The sequence below is a fragment of the Budorcas taxicolor genome, chromosome 23, assembly GCF_023091745.1.
Source record: "Budorcas taxicolor isolate Tak-1 chromosome 23, Takin1.1, whole genome shotgun sequence".
In the NCBI taxonomy this organism is placed as follows: domain Eukaryota; kingdom Metazoa; phylum Chordata; class Mammalia; order Artiodactyla; family Bovidae; genus Budorcas; species Budorcas taxicolor.
In genome coordinates, this window is record NC_068932.1 from 34000124 (window position 1) to 34016425 (window position 16302).

Genomic DNA, 16302 nt, shown 5'->3' on the forward strand with positions numbered 1-16302 from the left:
GGGTCTCTCTCTCTTTTAATTGAGACTTAATCGTTGATACTTTAGTTACTTGGGTTTTGCGCGGTCATCTTATTTGGTGTTTTCTATTTATCGTTTTATCATACTCGAATTCCCCCCCCCCCTTTGGATTTTGAAGTTACACACTGTTTCTATCCTTGCGGTAGTTGCCCTAATGATTTAACTGGATGTTCTTTATATTTCTTGCACAGAGTTTAGTTACTCACTGTTCATATCCCCACCCAATATCCCCTGGAACTTATTTTTCCTTTTGTAGTTTCACAGTATTTCTCTCTCACCGCATCCAGAGTTGTAGTTCTCAGTCTGATCCTTCAGTTTAGTGTGCTTTTTGCTACAGGTAGGCTTTCCCTGACACCTGCCTCCCAGCACGGCTGCCCATCTGCAGGCCTTGTTAGGCATCGTCCCGGGACCTGGTCCCCTGAGAGTTCCCTCACCTTGAAGTCTGCTTGTGTATATCTTTTCTTTTAAAATTTCATTATCTTTCCTGTGTTGTCATTCAGTGGACATGAATTTGAGCAAACTCTGGAAGATAGTGGAGAATGGAAGAACCTGACGGACTACAGTCTATGTGGTTGAAAAGAGTCAGACCCGACTTAGCAATTGAACAACAACAACAAGGAGCAGTTTCAGGACACCAAGGGGGAGGATTTTTCTGCTCTTTCTTTATCTTCTATTTAAAACAATGTTACCCACCCTAGTATTCTTGGGCTTCCCTTATGGCTCAGCTGGTAAAGAGCCTGCCTGCAATGCAGATTGCAATGCGGAGACCTGAGTTCTATCTCTGGGTTGGGAAGATCCCCTGGAGAAGGGAAAGGCTACCCACTCCAGTATTCTGGCCTGGAGAATTCCATGCACTGTATAGTCCATGGGGTCACAAGGGGTTGGACACGACTGAGCGACCTTAAATGTAAAATGTAGTGTAAATAACATTTAGCTGTTACTCATACCAATTTGGGCTATCTGTTGCCTTTTTTTTTTTTTTCCTTTCTGAGCTGTTTTAGGAAGATAGGCAGACGTTTTGCCTGCAGGCTGAAAACAAAGCTATAGGTCAGTATTTCAAAGTAAGATTGTTTCTCCACTCTCTTTTTCAACTTCCCCTGAGCACTTAGTATTCTCAAGGAGTAATAGAAAAACAACAAGCCAGCCTACTGTCTGGATAGAGGTTTCTCAGAGGCTCTCTGCAACAATATGTGTACCTTACTTGCAGCCAACCGCTCACACAGATAAATCTTTAAAAGCAACAGATGCAAGTTACAATTTATAAAACCCAAATGGAGATTATGAAATAGAAGACTTGAGGGGAAAAAAAAAAAACAAACAGACCAAACAGAAGTCAGCTGAGGCAAATAGGAAACAAAGTGTTGACCAGGGGGATGAGAGCGAGGCCATTCTGGGGGCCAGGTTCAAGGTCATAGCAGAGCAACAAGCAGGAGAGGGTAGAGGGGTTCTGAAAGGCTACACAGGCAGATGATGACCCGATTTAAACACTACCCTCTGTTATACTTCACCATTGAGTTGTAGGCTCTAGGTCAGAAATACATTTAAAAAAAAAGAGTAAATCAGTAAGTGTTAGTCGCCCAGCCGTGCCCGACTCTTTGTGACCCCATGGACTGCCGCCCACCAGGCTCTTCTGTCCATGAGATTTTTCCAGGCAAGGACACGGGAGTGGGTTGCCATTTCCTTCTCCAGGGTATCATCCAGACCCAGGGATCGAACCTGGATCTCCTGCACTGCAGGCAGATTCTTTACCGACTGAGCTAATAGTCCTTTTCTACCCCTGTTGTTTCCAGAAGCTTTTAAAAGTAAGGAATGATGCGGAACTCAGAGGTGTAATGCTTAATGTCTCTCGAATTGTCCACTGTTGAATTTTGTTCAACTTGGAGTTTGTACTTAAATGATAAAGAACCATTCTTTTCTTGTGCCTGTAGAGCAGGCTTTGGTATTGAAACCGTTTACCTCAGATTGGGACTTGAACCCATGTGGCTGGGACTCAAACCCAGTCAAAACCTGGCTTGGGACTTGAACCCACATGGCTGGGACTCAAACCCAGCCAAAACCCACGGTACCTGGTTTCAGGACCAAATGAAGCTCGGGTTCTTAATGTCTCATCGTGCGCAGAAAGAATTCAGTGGGAGCAAAGTGATAGGTAGGTAAGAAGTGGATTTATTCGGATACAGAGAGAACACTCCACAGAGTATGGGCCATCGCAGAGGACGAGTGTGACTGAAAATGGGCGTGCTGGGTAATTTCATATGCTAATGAGTGGGAGGATTATTCCATGTTTTAGGGAAGGGGCGGAGCTTTCCAGGATTTGGGCCACCACCCACTCCTTGGTCTTTGAACAGTGACTTGGAACTGTCTTGGCACTCGTGGGTGTGTCATTTCACTTGCTGATTGAGGATAAAGGTCTAGTCTTGTCTGCCAGCTTGGTCCCAGTGGATTCTAATGCTTCAGTGTTGTGTCCTTCAGTTCAGTTCAGTTCTGTTCAGTTGCTCAGTCGTGTCCGACTCTTTGCGACCCCATGAGTCGCAGCACGCCAGGCCTCCCTGTCCATTACCAACTCCCAGAGTTCACTCAGACTCAGGTCCATCGAGTCCATGATGCCATCCAGCCATCTCATCCTCTGTCTTCCCCTTCTCCTCCTGCCCCAAATCCCTCCCAGCATCAGAGTCTTTTCCAGTGAGTCAACTCTTCTCATGAGGTGGCCAAAGTACTGGAGCTTCAGCTTTAGCATCATTCCTTCCAAAGAAATCCCAGGGCTAATCTCCTTCAGAATGGACTGGTTGGATCTCCTTGCAGTCCAAGGAACTCTCAAGAGTCTTCTCCAACACCACAGTTCAAACGCATCAATTCTTTGGCACTCAGCCTTCTTCACAGTCCAACTCTCACATCCATACATGACCACAGGAAAAACCATAGCCTTGACTAGACGGACCTTAGTTGGCAAAGTAATGTCTCTGCTTTTGAATATACTATCTAGGTTGGTCATAACTTTCCTTCTAAGGAGTAAGCGTCTTTTAATTTCATGGCTGCAGTCACCATCTGCAGTGATTTTGGAGCCCCCAAAAATAAAGTCTGACACTGTTTCTACTGTTTCTCCATCTATTTCCCATGAATTGATGGGACCAGATGCCATGATCTTTGTTTTCTGAATGTTGAGCTTTAAGCCAACTTTTTCACTCTCCTCTTTGACTTTCTATGTCATTCTTTCAAAAGTTGTGCCCTGCCCCTTTCCCTCCTGTTCAGTATCCCAGTTAGTTACATCTGCTTTGGAGTCATTTATGAGAAAGATCTGTTGCATAAAAAAGAAACCACCTGGGCCTGCAGTGCTTCTACTTTTGGAATTAAAAGTTGCCTTTTGAATACATTTCTTCCCTTAGACTTCTGTGAATGTCAGACTGCTGCTTAATATGATGTCAAGAAATATTTTGGCGGCATCTACCTGTAAAATGACAGAGCCATTTAATTTTGAGAAAAATGAAAGCAAGCTTCCATCACACGAGTCTTTAAGAAGTCCTGGAGGACATCCTAACCATCCTAATTTCAGGTTGAAAAGCCCAGAGAATGGAAATAAAAAGAACAATTTTTTGCTTTGTGAGCAAACCAAACAGTTTTTGGCTGGTCAGGAAGACAGTTCACTATCTTCACACCCTAACTGTGTCAATGGAGAAATGGCTGGATCCAAGGAAGACAGGAAGACATTGCCAACAGGTGAGTACAAACTGCAGGTTTAATATTTAATAGTCACTTGATTCTGATGGTTTCTTAGACTTACTGAAAGTATCTGTAGCTACACACCAGGTGCCAATTAACAGAACAACCAAATGGCTAACTTACAGTATTTGCATGTAAATATTAATTTAGAAAGGAAAACCAGGTGCCAAGTAGCTACTTTGGTTACACTAATCACAGAAAGATTTGTGAGAAAATGTCTGCAAATGAACTTCTCTCCCCAACCCTCCACCTAATCCAAAGATACACTAGAAATGTAGAAAGGAAACACTCGCTTTTTATGAATGCTCTAAAGATTGGCCTTAGGCTAGAAATACTGTGCAAATTTTGTGCATATAATAGTTCACAAAGATGTATCTAAGACTATAATTTGTTTCATTTGATTTTTTAAAAAATCATTCCTTTAATCTTAATTCTAAAAATCTACTTTTTAAGGAGGCTGGAGCCTGGTGGAATTCAACCTCTGTGAATGTATGTAAGGTGTGACCTTCTAATATGGTGATGTAGTTCTCAGAGTTTGGCCCTGGGGCCAAAAAGTAAAAGTGTTAGTTGCTCAGTTGTGTCCCACTCTTGGCAGCCCCATGAACTGTAGCCCTCCAGGCTCCTGTGTCCATGGAATTCTCTGGTCAAGAATACTGGAACAGGTAGCCATTCCCTTCTCCTGGGGATCTTCCTGACCCAATTGAAACCAAGCCTCCTGCATTGCAGGCGGATTCTTTACCATCAGAGGCACCAGGGAAGCCCATGGGCCTCTGGGGTCACAAGTATTTTCCTAATAATATTAAAACATTATTTGCTCTTCTTCACTGTGCTGAGTTTATGCAGGTGGTGCAGAAGCAGAGGTGGGTAGCCTGTGACACCTCATTAGCTCGTCTTTAGCAGGGGTGCCAGCCTGGGTTAGGGGTCATTGTTTTTCATTGTCACACACTTGCATTTAAGACAAAAGCAAGCCAGAAATGTCAATTTTACGTAAGAATGCCTTTGATAAGGCAGTACAAATTTATTAATAAGTCTTGACCCTTGTGTACAGGTATTTTTAATATTCTGTGTAACAAAATGAGAATTACCCCTAACTTTTGCTGCTTACTGAAGTATGAAAAGCATGTGTGCAATTGTTTGAATTGTAGCTAAATGGAAATTTTTTTGGAATTTTTTTTTGGAATTTTTCATTTTTGCTTGAAAAGAATGACAAATTGTGATCATTCAGACTTAGATATCTGGCAGTCATTTTCTCAAAAATGGGCAAAGTGGGACCTGTCACTTCAAAGGAAACAGCTGACAATATTTTGTTGCTAATAATAAAATCGGAGAAGGCAATGACACCCTACTCCAGTCCTCTTGCCTGGAAAACCCCGTGGACGCAGGAGCCTGGTAGGCTGCAGTCCATGAGGTCACGAAGAGTTGGACATGACTGAGCGACTTCACTTTCACTTTTCACTTTCATGCATTGGAGAAGGAAATGGCAACCCACTCCAGTGTTCTTGCCTGGAGAATCCCAGGGACGGGGAGCCTGGTGGGCTGCTGTCTATGGGTCGCACAGAGTTGGACACGACTGACGCGTGCCCTACAGTGATAAAATACAATTTGAGGAAATATGTATCTGCCACTGTGAGCTAGAGAGCTTCCCAGTACTTAGAAGATTTTTCTGCTGAGGTGCACAGTGATATTAACACTTAAGATTTTTTGATATTGTGTGATGAAATATGTCAACATTTGTAAGATCTGTATAACTCAAGAGTTTCTTAGTCTTTTCCAAAAAACCAGTGTGTAGTGTTTTGTAGTCATGCATGGATAAAAATCCATTTAAAGTGCAAGATAAATCAATGGATTCTAATGTAACAGATGAAAAGTTTATTGATATAGCTTTAGATTCCATATTGCAACTAACCTGTAAACTACCACTTGAGTTTTGGTGTGAATTAAAGGAAAATATCCACAGTTGTCTGAGAAGGCCATGAAATACTATTCCTGTTTGTAACTGTATATGTGCGTGAGGCCAGATTTTCTTCAGAGACGTCAATTAAAGCAACATATAATAACAGATTGGATTCAAAAGCAGATATGAGAATCCAGCTATCATTGGTGAAGCCAAACATTAAAGAGATGTGAAAAAATGTAAAATAATGCCACTCTTCAAACTGTTGTCTTTTTGTTTGCTTTGGAAAATGCAGTTGTTGTTTTTTTTTAAATCATGGCAACATATAATACATTTGTTATTTTTAATAAATATTTTCAAATGTTTAGTTTTAATTTCTACTTCTTAGTTTTAATTTCTTTCTTTTTTTTTTTTTGCCGTGCCATGTGGCTTGTAGGACTTACCAGGGATTGAACTCAGGCCCTCAGCAATGAGAACATGGAGTCCTAACCACTGGGCTGCCAGGGAATTCCCAGTTTTAATTTCTAATAGTGCTAAATATTGGTAGATATAAACCATGTAGACAAAAGCTCTCTGAGGTCCTCAGTAATTTATAAGAGGGTAAATGAGTCTGCAGTTCAGATAGCCTGGTAATTGTTTCCATTGTGAATGGAGAAAAGTTCACAGTGAGCAGGGTGTACTAGTAGAGGAAATCTCAGGCAAATCCTTATTTTCCATTAGGAAAAGTAGGATGTTGCTTATTTATAGTGTGGGTTTAAGGCTATTATGGTATATAGCTCTATTTGAATATTACCTAATTATGTTATTGTACATTTCCAGGAATAAAGTAATATTTGACTTTTATTCGGCATTATGTTTTATATCCCCAGGTAACTCTGTGTCACCATTAAATGTTGGAAATAATTCACCACCCAAGGAAGTAAATAGTGTAAGTTAATGTGGATTTTCTTCTCTTTGGCGTTTCTGGATAAAAGATTCTAAACATGTTTCTGTATTATGTTAGTAAAGAATTACTAAATTTGCAGGTAATATTCAAGGTCACATTGTTTTATCTCTAGCCTAGTATCTTTTAAAAGCATAAACTTTTTCTATTTTGGTACAGATTGACATGCAGTTGTAAGAAATAATAGAGATCCTTTGTAGCCTTTACCCAGTGTTCCCTATGGTCACACACTACAGAGCTGCAGTATAATATTACAACCAGGATAATGAAACAATACAGTCAAGATACAGAATAGTTCCATCACTCCAAGGATCCCTTCTGCACCTTTTTGAGGTCACATGCACTTCCCTCCTGTCCCCTATACCCACTTCTTAACCCCTGGCAGCTATTAATCTAATCCATATTTCCAAAATGTCATTTCAAGGATGGGATGTTATACAAACAGTATTATGCAGTTTGTACCTTTGGGGATTGAATTTTTTTCACTCAGTGTGATTCTCTGAAGATTCACCGTGACTGTTGTTGATATCAGTAGTGTATTGCTTTTTATTGCTGAGGCCTATTTAATTCTGGCCCCATTGAAATACATCTGGGCTGTTGCTAGTTTCTGCCTATTATAACTACTACTACTATAAACATTCCTGTGCAGAGTTTTATGTGAACATGAGTTTTTTGTTTTCACTTTAGAATAAGTGCCCAGGAGTGCAGTTTCTGGGTCATATAGTAGTTGCATGTTTAGATTTTTAAGAAGCTGCCAAAGTGTTCTGCAGAGTGGCTCTACCATTTTACATTCCCATCGAGAATACATAAGTGATCCAGATTCTCTCTATCCAGCATCCTCTCCAGTGTTTGCTAGTGTTAGTATTTTTAGTTTCCCTATTTTCACATTTATCTACTGATAGCTCATCATGATCTTAATTTGTTTCCCTGATGGCTAAGGATAAACATCTTTTCATGTACTTATTTGCCATCCATGTGTCTTTTTTGGTGAAATGTTCTTCATGTCTTTTGTCCATTTTCTAATTTGAATTGTTTATTTATTTATTTCTTTCTACTGAGTTTTGAAAGTTCTTTATGTATTCCAGATTCTAGTCGTTTGTCAAATATATGATTTGCAAATATTTCCTCCCAGTTCCTGACTTGTCTTTGCATTCTCTTAACAAGGTTTTTAGCAGAGCAAAAGTTTTTAACTAAATCCTGGTCAATTTTTCTTTTTATGGAGTATTTTGGTGTCATGTCTAAGAACTCTTTGCTGGTTTAGCTCCAGAAACTTTGGGATTTTTTTTTCCCCGAAGAAGTTTATAGTTTCATATTTCAATGTGTGGTTCATTTTGAGTTAATTCCAACTCATGAGACTTAGGTTGAGGGTAAATTTTTTTGGCTAGTGATGTCCAGTTGCTCCAGCACCATTTGATGAAAATGTTTTCTTTCCTCCACTGGATTGCTTTTGCCTTTTTGTCACAAGTTAGACTAATTTGTGTGGGTCTGTTCTGGATTTGCTGTTTTTTCTGCTGATCTCTGGGTCTTTTCCCTGCATCAGTACCACACAGTACTGCAGCTGTGATAGATAGTCGTGAAGTTGGGTACAGTGATTCCTCCCATTTTCTCTTTCATCTTTCAAAATAGTTTTATCCACTCTTGTTTCTTTTATTTCCAGTCTACATTTTGGAGTACTCTTGTTTGTAACTAGGAAAAATCTTGCTGGAATTTTGATAGAATTGCATTAAGCCTGTATATCAATTTGAGAATTATTGCCACCTTTGCTGGGTTGGGGCTTCCCTTATGGCTCAGCTCGTGAAGAATCTGCCTGCAATCTAGACAGCATATTTAAAAGCAGAGACATTACTTTGCCAACAAAGGTCCATATATTCAAAGCTATGATTTTTCCAGTAGTCATGTATGGATGTGACAGTTGAACTATAAAGAAAGCTGAGTGCCAAAGAATTGATGCTTTTGAACTGTGGTGTTGGAAAAGACTCTTGAGAGTCTGTTGGACTGCAAGGAGATCCAACCAGTCCATCCTAAAGGGAATATTCATTGGAAGGACTGATGGTGAAGCTGAAACTCCAGTCCTTTGGCCACCTGATGTGAACAACTGACTCATTTGAAAAGACCCTGATGCTAGGAGAGATTGAAGGCAGGAGGAGAAGGGGATGACAGAGAATGAGATGGTTGGATGGCATCACCAACTCAATGGATATGAATTTGCATAAACTCTGGGAGTTGGTGATGGACAGGGAAGCCTAGTGTGCTGCAATTCATGGGGTCACAAAGAGTCGGACACAACTGAGCAACTGAGCTGAACTGAACTTGCTGGGTTGAATCTTCTAATTAACACAATCTGTCTTCCAATTCATTTAAATGTTCTTTGATTTCTTTCACTGTGGTTTTCAGTTTATAAGCTGTGTATATTTTGTTAGATTTACAACTAAGTGGGGTTTTTTTTTCTGACTAAATGCTATTATACATTTTATTTCCATGTGTCTTCATTTTCATTGCTAATATGTAAAAATATGGTTGATTTTGCATGTTTATCTTGTATCCTGTGACCCTCCAGGAGTCACTTATTCTGGGAATTTTTTTGTAGATTCCTTGGGATTTCCTAGATAGGTAATTATATCACCTGCAAATAAAAGACAGTTTTATTTCTTCCTTTCAAAAAGACATGCTTTTTATTTCCTTTTCTTGCCTTATTGCGTGAGCTAAAACTCTAGCACTGTGTTAACAGTGATGAGAGTGGATATCTTTGGTTCCAAGCTTATAGGGAACGCATTGAGTCTTTGCGCTGTTGAGAATGTTAGCTATGGGATTTTTGTAGATGATCTTTATCAAGTTGATGAAGTTTTCTCTCTTCCTACTTTGCTGAGAGCTTTCTTTTTTTTAATCATGAATAGGTAATGAATTTTTTAAATGCTTTTTCTTCATTCATTGATACTGTTGTGATTCTTTTCCCCTTTAGCTTGTTAATTTGGTAGATTACATTGATTTTTTAAAAATGTAGCCAGTCTCATATTTCTGGAATAAACACTTGGTTATGATGTATAATTATTTTTTATATATTACTGAATTATATCTAGTGTTGCTTTGAATAAGGATTTTTGTATCCATTTTCATGAGTTTTGTCTGTAATTTTCTCTTTTTTATTGTCTTTGTATAGTTTGGGTGTCAAGATAACACTAGTTTTTTGGGATAGAGATTGTATAGAATCACTGTAAATTGTTTAAACATTTGGTAGTATTCTCCAATAGTAAAAGCCATTTGGGCTTGCAGATTTCTTTTTTGGGAGTTTTAAAATTATTCATTTTCCTTAATATTTATAGGGTTATTCAAATTATCTATTTCATATTATGATAATTTGTGATTTTTCAGGAATTGGTCGCTTTTGCCACATTGTGAAATTTATGTAGAGTTGTTGGAAGTGTTCCATTATCATCTTTGTATCTTCATGGTCTGTGGTAATACATACCTATTTCATTCCTGATATTGATGATTTCTGCCTTTGTTTTCTCCATTGTTAGTCTTGCTGGAGATTTATCAATTTTGTTAATCTTTTCAATGAACCAGGGCTTGTATGATTTCTTTCTCCCAGTTTTATTTTTAATTTCATTGAGTTCTACTTTTATCTTTATTGTTTCCTTCCTTCTGCCTGCTTTGGGCATGTTTTATTCTTATTGTTTAGGTTCTTGAGATGAGAACTTACAGTATTAAGACTTTTCTCTTTTCTAATGTGTGACTTTAGTGCTATAAATTTCTGTCTTAGCAATACATGCGTTATTTAGAAGTGTATTGTCTAGTTTCCAAATGTGTGGAGCTTATCTGTTCTCATTCTGTTACTGATCTGTAACGCGAGGCCATTGTAGTCAGAGAACACCGTTGCCTGTATGACTTACGGCCCAGAATGTGCTCAGCTGGACAAGGATGGGAGCTCAGCTCCCTAGTGTCCTTACCCGCCTCCCCGTGCCCCCCACCACATCCTCTCGACTTGCATGGGGTGGAGGGGGGACTGGAGATGGGAGGATCTGGAGAGACTCCACGCCTTCCTGTTGAATGGCGGTGGAAAATCCTGACTGTCCACCAGGCTTCCTCTTAACCACCCGAGTTGTAGTGGTGATGGGGGTAAGAGGGACACTCGTTACTGCCAGGAGAAAGTTCAGGCCCTCCGCATGGCCTCTACAGGGAGACCCCCACAGGGATGAAGTACGGCTCCCTGCTCTGTTGGCCTTCTCCTATATCCCCGGGTGGGAGAGAGGGGTACCTCCCAGTGCCCTGGTGCGGGTGGAGGTGGAGGCTCCCCAGTCTACCTTTGCTGGTGGGAGGGGGACCACAGCTTTTTTCTGCGGTGATTGTCCAGAGCAGTTACTGATGAAGGTTTTCTGTCTTGCTGGGCCGCCCCTTTGTTGGTCTTTTGGCCAGAGAGAGAGCGAGCAGGCTTTTTGCTGGGGCTTTTATTGTCTGTGCCTTTGGGTGTTTCTGGCTCCTCCAGTACCCCATTTGGGTCCTTCTTTGGGCCCCAGGGTAGCTCGTCTGTCTTCTGCCTTCCTTCAGAGTTGCTGTGTGTTTTTCCACGTACGTCCAAGGTGTTCAGTTATAATTAATGGTAGGAGTAAGGAAAAGTTGATCTACTTAATATACTTCTCAGAAGCAAAATCCCAAATCTATATTTAACAAATAAAAGAAAACAGAATATTCTTACCAGGTTTTAATACTGCTCTTCTCTTTTCTTCATAGAAGCCTAGCAATCATGTGCCTCCTGCAAAGTCAAAGAAAGTACACAAGTGGGTTGAGAATTCCTTGTCTATAAATAATCCAGCACTCTTCAACTCCTTAGGACCTCCTCTTCGATCGACAACCTGCCATCGCTGCGGTCTGTTCGGTAAACATATTGCTCTCAGATGCCTGTTGGATTGGGCTTCCCTGATAGCTCAGTTGGTAAAGAATCTGCCTGCAATGCAGGAGTCCCGGGTTTGATTCTCTGGGTCAGGAAGATTCCCCTGGAGAAAGAGATAGGCTACCCACTCCAGTATTCTTAGGCTTCCCTTGTGGCTCAGCTGGTAAAGAATCCGCCTGCAATGCAGGAGGCCTGGGTTTGATCCCTGGGTTGGGAAGATCCCTTGGAGAAGGGAAAGGCTACCCATTCCAGTATTGCCTGTTGAATTATTCCTTTTCACATTTGAAAAATATTTTTATGTAAAACATAAACAGATGAGTGTATACATCATATACCCATTTTTGAGCTTCAGCAGCTGCCAACGTCCTACCATTCTTGTTCATCCATATCTTCCCACTCTTACTGCTTCTTTGCTTGATTATTTTTATACTTTCGAGATATTCAGTAAAATATGATATGCACTGAAGTGCACAAACTCCTAGCCCTGTCAAAATGAAGATTTCTGTCTCCTCAGAAAGTTCTCTCCTGTCCCTTTTCAGTCATATACCTGCCCCGCCTGAGGCAACCACTGTGGTGTTTTGACCATAATTTAATTTTTCCAGTTACAGAATTTCTTATAAATGGAATCATACAGTATGGACTCTGTGTGTGTGAAGCTTTTTCTGTTTAGAAAATATTCCTGCGTTTAATCCATGTTGTTGCATGTACAATTAATTTTTTTGTTTGTTGCTGAGTAGCATTTCACTGTGTGAATACCACCGTTTGTGTATCTGTTCTGTTGAACATTTTGCTTGTGTCCACCTTTTGGCTATTATGAATAGAGCTCTCCACATTTTTGCATAAATCTTTGTGTGGACCTAGGGTCTCATTTCTTTTGGGTGCAGACCTAGGGAGTGGGATTACTGAGTCAAAGGTAGATATATGGTTCACTTTATAAGAAAAAGTCAAACCATTTTCCAAAGAGTTGTCCTATTTTGCATTCCCTCTGTTGTTGAGTTCTGATTGCTCCACATCTTTTGTCAACATTTGGTGTTTCCAGTCCTTTTAGTTTTAGCTCTTCTCATGGGTGTGTGTGGTGGTATCTCTCTGGGGTTTTAATTTTCATTTCCCCTCATGATCAGTGATCTCAAGCAGTTTTCCTGTGCTTACTGTCTGTTTGGATATTTGCTCCTTTTTTCCTATTTCTCTTTGAGCGGAGGCATTCGAGGTCAGCCTAATTTTGTGGGTTCTGTTTTGTTTTTTAGATAACTTGTTTTCCTCTGTCTGGATACCCATAGCATTTTTTCTTTCAGCTTCATTTCAGAGACTTCCTGGGTTTTTCTAGGTGTGGTTGTCCCATTGGTTTTTGTTCTGTGCTTTCTTAACAGCACAAGGTGAACCTCGTGAGACTGTTTGTGCACTGATTCCACCACCCCAGAATTTCTGTCCCCTTTGATTGTTCCTTTTCCAGCGCACATTCTGGGTTCTACTCAAGGAAAGTCAGTGGTGGTTCCAGTCTGTTGTCCTCCCGGTTTTCATCTCGGCATTCCCCTTTTTCTGCAGTTCAAGAGAGCTGTAAAAGTCCAGTCTTAACCCGGAATCGTAAACAGCATGATCCTCTTCACATAGTCTCCTTGATATGATGAATAGAGTGGCGTTTGATATGTCTGGTCTTTGAATCTGTCTTGCTCTTGGTGACAGATATTTGCAATAACACACTGGCGGTGTCACGGGCTGTCTTCCCTAGGGTCGCTGAGGTGCTCACAGTGTAAGCAGACGTACTACTGCTCCAGCGTATGCCAGAGAAGGGACTGGGCAGCCCACAAAATTGTGTGCAGACCTGTCCAGCAAAAGTAAGTGTGAGTTTTAAAAATTTCATTAGAGGATATTTTATTTTATAGATTTTATTTTTTTATTTTTTTGGATATTTTAAAATATGGGTTTTTTTTTGGTAGTATAGGATCAAATCAGGTAAACAGGCATAAGTATGTAAATGTTGCTCCTTTTTACTTTTTTTTTACTGAAGTATGATATAGAATGTACAAATCCGAAGTGAACAGCTATATAATTTTGGATCCTCAGAGCTCTGTTTTAGGTAACGTAGGGGTTATTCCCATTTTGCAGTTAGGAACACTGAGGCTTGGAGAATGGGACTGTCTCCCTTTCATTAGGCGGCTTTTGGCAAAAGCACACCTGTGTACAGAGCAGACCATTGCATAGCCAGCATGGGTTGTATTACCGTGTTACTACTGTGATTCTCTCTGGAAGAAGCTGTTTTGTTCTTTCTGGGTTTTCTGGAGAATTTAACATAGCTGTGGCCCCACCACAATTATGCTACCATTAATTGGTTCTGCGCCATATGTTTTATAATTGGTTGCTTTATTTCAGTTTCCACAAACTTGAAGATTATAAATCACCTTTTGAAACAAAGAACATGGAAGTGAAAGATGAGGTATGATATATTTATACTCTTTCTTTGCCCTAAGAGCAAATTTTTAATGATGCCCATTATTTCAAAATAAGAGGACTGAAGCTAAATAAAATATTTATGACTTATTTCTCCATTTCACCAGTGTTCTGTTTTTGTTTTTGTTTTCCTGTTAAATAAATCTGTATACCCTAGTGATCTTCGGGGGTCTACAAGAATTGTTTATGCCCAGCTGTTTGTTTTTTTTTTCCTAAAAAGGACTTGAGATGCTGTGTCTGGCTGTAGGCGGATGACTGAGAGTCCTTTCTTTTTATAGTCCCTGTGTGCACAGCTCTCTAGCTTTGTGTACTGGATTCTGATAGGGCCCTGTTATCTAAAAGAACATTTTTTTCCTGTTAATACCTTTCTTCCATTTTGGTAACTATGTGAAGTAAATCATTTGTAATCTGAAAAGTATCACTGAATCTAACTCATATTTTATAGATAAATTGCAGTCTTCTCTAGCTGGTCCTGGCTTCTACTTTCAAAAAGAAAACACTTCCCTATAAAAAACGATCACAAGGGAAAACTTAAAACACTGCCTCCTCCGCTTCCCCTCCCCCTCCCCTTTTTAAAATAAGCTCAACCTTGTTATCACCATTATCACCGCCTTGGCCTGATTCTTGGGTGGTCCCCGTGCTCTGTACTCTGCCTGTGGACAGTTTGTTTTAATGATTCTTGAAGATAATGTTATTTCTCTATGCTTTTATTCAAACCTGAGCTGTTTTGACCTTGATTCTAGCAAATCCCGGCCATGGTATTTAAAAGGGTGCTTGTAAAGTAACTCACTTATGTGGTTTTTTTCCAAACCAGAGTGACTGTCTTCTCAGAGTCACTAAAGAAAGAGCTGTTTGTGCTGATAAAATAATGTTTTCTGATTTGAGAAGCCAACAACTCAGGAAGACCATGGAAATAAAGGTATTTGCTGTTCATTTCCACAGAGCTCCAAAGCACTACAGACTTTTTTCCTTGTTTCCTTGTTTGATTTGAATTTATAAGATAGCTCCAAAATAGTACTGAAATTGATACAAATTGCGGTAACTGCTTATAACACTTTTTGTATCTTGTTACAAAGCTTTATAGAATTAGCATTTGCTGTATTTCTCAACAAATTACTACAACTTTTTGTTTTTGAAAGGGCACAGTTACTGAATTCAAACACCCAGGTGACTTCTATGTGCAGTTATATTCTTCAGAAGTTTTAGAATACATGAACCGACTCTCTGCGAGCTTAAAGGAAACTTATGCAAATAAGGCACATGAAGAAGAGCATGTTCCTGTGAAGGGGGAAATTTGTGTTGCCAAGTACACTGTTGATCAGGTAACCCCTAATGAAATGAATTATTAAATAAGATGTTTTAATTTACTTTGGTTCTATCGGCTCGTCACCAGAGCTCTTAATGATGGGTTAGATGGCTTGGGGTGAGACTCTGGTCACACTGCAGTTTTTCTTCCTCAGTCAGGAGTCCAGGCCTGTTCGCTTACTTCCTTCATGCCCCAGGCCTCTCCAACTCAATAAGTAGACTCCTCAACTGCTGGGTTGGTAAGAGTCCTAGAGCTTGCGTTTATTTTGCATAGCCAAGTCTGCTGGGCTAGAATAGCCTGGGGATCGTGCATACTAAAGTATCTAAAACGGTCGAATTTGGGGAATTCTGAGCCAGATTCTTAGGAAGTTAACTTGTTAATGGAGCATCTCAGAACAGAACAGTAACCTTTCCTTAGCAAGTTCTGTAGATTGATTGAGAGTTTTCAAACCTAAGGTTGTGAAATGCTGCTTTGAAGCAGAATGCTGTCATATTTCACTTTCAGACCTGGAACAGAGTAATAATTCAAGATGTTGACCTGCTGCAGAAGGTGGCACAAGTCTTATATATTGATTATGGAAACGAAGAGATAATCCCAATAAACAGAATTCACCAACTAACCAGGAAAATTGACTTGTTTCCTCCTTGTGTGAGTCTCTCTTACTTTCTAAATTCCTGCTAGTGTCCCAAAGAAGCTATGCTTTATGTTTTGATGGACACAGTGTTTGCATGTTCTTTTGCCATGGTTATTATGAAAAAGTACCAATTGATATCTCTTTTACTATGTAGAGAAATACTAATGGACTTTCTTGGCTCCATTTTTTAGGAGCCACTTTATTAGGCCTTACTTAAAGTACTGCCACGGGTGAGAAACTTGGCATTTTTAGGGATATTTTATCAGTCTGCTCTTTAGAAGCAATCATTTCTATATTTATTACATTATTTGAAATCGATTGGAATTTATGTGTAATTGAGGGATAATTACTATCTTTTCATGGATTTCTCAAGCTTCAAGTCCCAAAAGGTAAAATGTTGTGGATAGAATATCAAGAGGGACAAATACTTATTCACAAAATTGTTTATCAGGTTCGTACT

At 39.8% G+C, this 16302-nt stretch overlaps 1 protein-coding gene across 1 annotated transcript in view; it reads left to right on the forward strand.

Moving 5' to 3' along the window:
* The window catches only part of TDRD1 (tudor domain containing 1), a 53171-nt gene that overhangs the window by 6981 nt on the left and 29888 nt on the right, over window positions 1-16302 (forward strand). The window contains exons 2-9 of the mRNA XM_052661231.1: window positions 3399-3729; window positions 6496-6554; window positions 11298-11442; window positions 13184-13289; window positions 13825-13888; window positions 14717-14821; window positions 15042-15224; window positions 15713-15856. Coding sequence (XP_052517191.1) covers window positions 3399-3729; window positions 6496-6554; window positions 11298-11442; window positions 13184-13289; window positions 13825-13888; window positions 14717-14821; window positions 15042-15224; window positions 15713-15856 — 1137 coding nt within the window. The remainder of the gene's footprint in view (window positions 1-3398; window positions 3730-6495; window positions 6555-11297; window positions 11443-13183; window positions 13290-13824; window positions 13889-14716; window positions 14822-15041; window positions 15225-15712; window positions 15857-16302) is intronic.